Below are 5616 nucleotides of genomic sequence, written 5' to 3' on the forward strand. Positions count from 1 at the left end.
TGATGAACGCTCGTGGATTAGGGAGATCTCTCGAGTTGGTTTCATGTCTTGTTTTTATCTTCTGTTCTTTTCCTTGTTTTGTCTCTTTTTCTTTTTGTAACTAAGAGTAAAGCTAGGAACCAAAAACATATATATGAATGTTTATCAGCCAAAACCCAGTCAAATACTTTTGGATGAATTTAAAATTTTTACGAGTTAATATATATGAATGTTTCTTCTACTAAGTATTAGAATGTTTCTTTTTTATATTAAATAGATGTTCTTTTATATATTTTTCGAATTTGTAATTGTTAGAAGTGGATAGATTAATGTGAGAAAAAAGAAGAAGGTTTTTATAGGTTTTAATTAGGTTTACTTAATCAATTTAAAATTTTTTAAATTTTGAATTTAAAAAATTTAAAATTAATTAATTATTGATATAAATTAATATAATTTTGTTTAGTTTTTGCCTGATAAGTTTTGATTCTTTATACTTTTTCATTTTTTATTATTTTCTCAATATGCACACATAGTCAAAGCAAACCCTGCCCAAAAATGTCATGCTGATATAGTCATCATATGGTGTGACAATGTACTATAAAAATGACTCGAAAAGAAACCTACTAAAACCGGTTTAGTAAAATGGAGGTGAAATCTTCCCATAATTAAACCTGAATACTATGTGCTATTACAAAAATAACATAAATTATAGAAAGAGTCAATTAATTACACCAATGCTTAGGCCAATCATTCGGAATACAAAATTAGGAGTGAGATTGCTCCACCCTACATACTACATAGGCCTCTAAAATCTAAATAGCCGAACTCTCGAAACATACACTTATAGAGCAAGGAATTTTACATTCTTTTAACACATCATAACAACAACAATAATATAGCTTCTAAAATTTACCTTCCCATCATCCCAAAATGCCCTATACGAGGGAGATAAAGGTTAATAGAAGAGAGCTGGAAATCCATGTGAAAATTTGTCTCCCAGAAGAAGATGATGCAGTTGGAGTTGGAGTTGAAGTTGAAGTTGAAGATATTGCTGTTGTATTACTTGTAACAGTTGTATTGATTCTGAATAAACACAATGTAAGAAGATCCAAATGTCAAGAGTCCTATTGACAATGTTACCTAATCTCAAAGAAAGTCAGTGTAATTTACGCTATAATTTTAGGCCATAAAAGCAAGATGAACAAACAAAAATTTCAAGCATTGAACTTACCCGGTTCTCATGTAGATGCAGTTGTCATAGGCTGCAAAATTGAAAAACAAATTGCAATTCAGTTACCAAACCAAATAGTGTATGAAAGATTTTTTGCAAGAAGAAAAATGATGAGCTTGAAGTGAACATACTTGGATCCTTATCAACTATAACACCAGACCCTCCAAAACTACAAGCAACATCTGAAGCCCCATTTTGCTGGTAATAGCTATTAAAAGCATACGATGCGTGCGAGACCAGGTTATCCGGCTCGAAGCACGGCTGGCTTGGCTGGATAGCAGTGCAATCCACATTGCCAGAACCACATGCCCAATCTATGGCATTCTGCAAGTCAGCTTGCGAGGCCTTACTCGAAGCAATGCACCATGTTGTTCCATTACTTGTTCTGGTTCCATTCGCACCACTAGTGAAGTCAACAGCAGCATCTTTTCCGGTGAAATCAAGGCTGTAAACTTTCGTCTCATCCGGATAAAATAGTCCCCAGTTCCTCTCGGATTCCAAACCAGGCTTCCTGTTTTCGTTGAACAATGAGAAAATGTAAACATCTAACTCTTCTCCAGGCTTTGCAGGGGTGCCGGTGTCATTGATTACATGCCTTATCAGATTTGTGTTATAAGTTTGTGCATTATCAGGTGTGGCGGCTTTCTCTTTAGGCGAACCTTTCGAAGGCCAACCTGTTTCAGTGACCATAACCTTAATTGTTCTGAAATTTAAGGCCGTCAGCGCGAAATAAATAGCATCAACCTGAGCATCAAACATGTTTGTATACAGCAAACCAGTGTTTGGATCAATAACTTCAGAGGATGACTCAAACAAAGCATAGTCCAACGACACTTTGTTCGGGGAATCTCTGTAAGCATAATAAGGATATATATCAATCATAAAAGGTGACTGATTCTCTGCTAAGAATTCTAGCAGTGGCTTGAGGAAATGAGCATGGTTGCTATTAAAAGCCCCAGCCGAAGGTGGGAATGACCGAGACAGAACGCCGAGGGAATGAGTGCTGGAGACCTTTATCTTCTTATGAAGTCCTGCTTTCTTTAGTGCAGTGAGGACATTATTCATTGCAGGCACTACTAGTGCAGAAACATTGTTGGAACTTTCTGTGACTTCTGCGCCGACAGTTATGTATGTGATCTTTGCAGCCGGATAGTAAGGAAGGATGCTATTCTTCAGCCAAGTGTCTGCATTGGTTTGGAACTGGGAGAATGGCAGCAAGTCTGAATTCGGAACCCCAATCATGAGTTCGACCCCAGTGTTTGCAAAAGCCTTAAGAACCTGTATGTTGGAATCATAGATTCTAAGATACTTGATTTGGTGAAGTTGAACCAGCTTTGCTACCTTGTCAGGTGTTGGAAGATCATCAGCATTTCTTCCATAGCAGATCCCAACAAAACTCCCAGAGCAACAATCTGATAGAATTTTCAAAGGGAGAAATAAGAAAAGTGAGAATTTCAAGTGAATTGTTTCCACTTGAAGGGATTCATCTCAAGGAAGAGACAATACAAAAAGATTAGACAATGACTCTTTCTCCTACATCAAGCCGACTCATTCCCCTCCACTGGGAAGGTGTGGAATGAGACCTAAATAATTTTTGTTCCACACTCAATCCTATGGTGGAGGGAAATGAGTCAGCTCGATGTAGAGAATGAATACATGTAACACAACTAGGAAATATTTCTAAATTTGGAAGTATCTCTATCATCCTCATGTCCAAGGCTTCCTAGAGAAGTTCACCAAGCAACACAAAAATATATTTATAATTAATACCTAAACTTTTAATTGAGGGAATGTCAACACCAGACAAATTTAAAACATAGGTAAAGGCTCAATGAGCGGAGCTTGCCCAAGCTCAAGCTCGGCTCATTTAATACATCATCTCAAATTTAGTCTCAAGTTCGGCTCACAAACTCATGAACTCAACTAATCGAGTTGTTAATAAGTCGAGCTGGGTCACTGGCTTAACCTACTATATCAAGTCAACAATGTACACTGCAATACTACACTTTATGTAAAAGAAAAATATATAAAAAAGGGAGGTATTTAGTTGTTAATGTCTAAAGGTAAAACATTCCGGTATAACCTTCTTTTTCTTTTCTTTTTTTTTGTTCCCCATAGATAATCCATCAATTGCATGCAGAAACATAGTTGCTGACTTGCAATGCCAAGAAAAAATGCCATCTTAAAAAAAAAAAGAGTAAACTTCCAAAGAAAAATGGCTACTAAAAATGTGCACTTAGATAGTGAAAATAAAAAGGGAAAAAAACAAAAGAGGTGGAGAGTTCAAACTTGAAAGCACATTGTCTCATGAAGCAAAATGAAAAACTTGAGCAAACAAAAGAAGTGATCTGATACAAACAGCATAAAAGGAATAAATCACATTGAACAGAAGGCAACTAAAAACAAAAGAAGGTACATAGCTTAAAACAGTAGCTATAATAATGCAACTAAAAGAAAGAAAAGGAAAATAGCACAAACCCAGAAGCAGAAGGAATAGTGAAGCAGCAAAGATGAAGCTAGAGGCCCTTTTCATTGCTCTATTCTCACAAGTTAGAATTGAGAAGAGAGGATGAACTATTGAAGGCACTTTGGTGTTGGTGTTGGTGCTGGTGTTTGTAGTCTTTTTATGGCTTGTAATAATAATAATAATAATAATAATATGCAAAATTACAGAAAGTAACGGTCCTTGTCTCATTGTCTCTGTCTCCCTTGAGACTTGAGTTAAACAAAACTAAAGGAATTAACAAAGGAATTGATGAGGGTATTGTTGTGTAATTTTTGAATAATTATAGTAATGGAATGGATGTTTACTTTTTTCTAAAATATTGTGAAATTATTTATTCTCTTTTTTCTTTAGTTACAAAGTCTATTTGTATTTAGTATGTTTATTTGTTACACTAAAAATATTTTTAAATGTTCAATCTATTAAAAAAATAATAGAAATTTACATGTAATTATATTTATGTAAATTTATTAATTGAGAATAATTAAATAATTTGATATATTTAACTAAATTATTATTTAATATTTTAATTATTAATTTTATATAAAAATAACTGTATATAAATATTTGTCAAAAAAGTTTGTTAACAATATTTAAAATATCTTTATTAATACTAAGTAAAAGACTGAAAATAATTGACAAAAAAAACATTGTAGAATTAAGATACATTTAACTAACAAAACCTTGATGAAATATATTTACAAGCATTTTTATATTTCCTTAAAAAAAATTACGGATCATCAATTTTTTTTTTTTAAATTAGGACAATTAAATTTGGAACGTTCCTCGGTGAAGGTTTTGGATCTACCCCAGTCTATGATGACAACCTTTTTTTTTTATCAATAAAAGTTTAGTAATCTTGATTCTTGGTCATATTATATTATTATTATAATCAAGACATTACCAAAAAAGATATGTCTTACATATGTGGAATACAAGTACTTACAATTTATTTAGACAATGAACATTAAATTTATATCTTTATAAGGGAAAAAAAAGTGATAATTTTTCATTATTTTTACCTATAGTCTTTAACTCTTTTGTGTTGTGTTCGTTCTAAATGTCCAAATAAAATAAAGGCAAGTTGCCCTTAATTATTGCATTGTTGATTTGCTGCTTTTTTTTTTTCATATTCAAGTCTCATATTCACTATTTCATCTACGAGCCTATATATATAGATTTATAGAATGTCAGAGTTAAAAGCATTGGACCTCAAATTTATTTATCAACTTTAGTTTATACATTTCTGTCGATTCCGGGATATTTGTTAGTATGTTTGCTCTGTCTCCCACTTAAATTTATATTAGGTAGCGTTTTTTTTATGTATTGAAATGAAAATTAAAAGATTGAGATTTAATATTTTATTTATTGTATAGATATTAATATTAAAATTTTAATTTTTGTTTTTAAAATTTTAATATTTTAATATTTTAAAAAAATAAAAATATAAGAGTTTAAAATTATTAAAATAGAAGCTGAAATTTTAATAATGTTTTATATTTAAAATATTTTTATTTTAGTTAATTTAATTTTAATTTTATCTTTGTATAAATTAAATTAAAATATTATTCTTATTTTAGTCTCTATTTTTTACCTTAAATTAAACATAATATTAAGACTTATTTCAATTTTTATTTTTCAATTTTAATATCTCTCCTAAAAACGTTCTTAAAATCCAAAAATAAAACGTTCTTACAATCCAAAAATATATTATATTCTTTGGATAATAAAAAAAATTAATAAACTTAATGGTATATTATCATATCAAAAATAGAGTAACTAAGTCAAATATTCAATTATCTATTTACTAAAAATATAAAAAAAATTCATTTATATAAGTCTTGTAAATAATAACATATAGATATATTTATATTTAGTCATGAATTTAAAAAATTTTAATAGT

The 5616-nt window shown here is 30.8% G+C and overlaps 1 protein-coding gene across 1 annotated transcript; it reads right to left on the reverse strand.

Moving 5' to 3' along the window:
- Positions 1-641: 641 nt before the first annotated feature.
- On the reverse strand, positions 642-3820 carry LOC107490334 (glucan endo-1,3-beta-glucosidase 13). Its single transcript, XM_016111115.3, has 4 exons — positions 3689-3820; positions 1342-2622; positions 1211-1241; positions 642-1062 (listed from the first exon to the last, which is right to left on the reverse strand). Exons 1-4 carry the CDS (start codon positions 3741-3743, stop codon positions 915-917), a joined length of 1515 nt encoding a protein of 504 aa, XP_015966601.1. The 5' UTR covers positions 3744-3820; the 3' UTR covers positions 642-914.
- Between the last annotated feature and the right edge of the window lie 1796 nt (positions 3821-5616).

Source organism: Arachis duranensis, chromosome 5 (assembly GCF_000817695.3).
Source record: "Arachis duranensis cultivar V14167 chromosome 5, aradu.V14167.gnm2.J7QH, whole genome shotgun sequence".
Classification (NCBI taxonomy): domain Eukaryota; kingdom Viridiplantae; phylum Streptophyta; class Magnoliopsida; order Fabales; family Fabaceae; genus Arachis; species Arachis duranensis.

Excerpts from the sequence above, each read along its gene's own strand:
- LOC107490334 (XM_016111115.3), bottom strand. The coding sequence starts at position 3,743 with ATGAAAAGGGCCTCTAGCTTCATCTTTGCTGCTTCACTATTCCTTCTG. Across the intron at positions 2,623-3,688 it reads ACTATTCCTTCTGCTTCTGG|ATTGTTGCTCTGGGAGTTTT; the intron begins GTTTGTGCTATT and ends AAATTCTATCAG. Across the intron at positions 1,063-1,210 it reads TGCATCTACATGAGAACCGG|AATCAATACAACTGTTACAA; the intron begins GTAAGTTCAATG and ends GTGTTTATTCAG.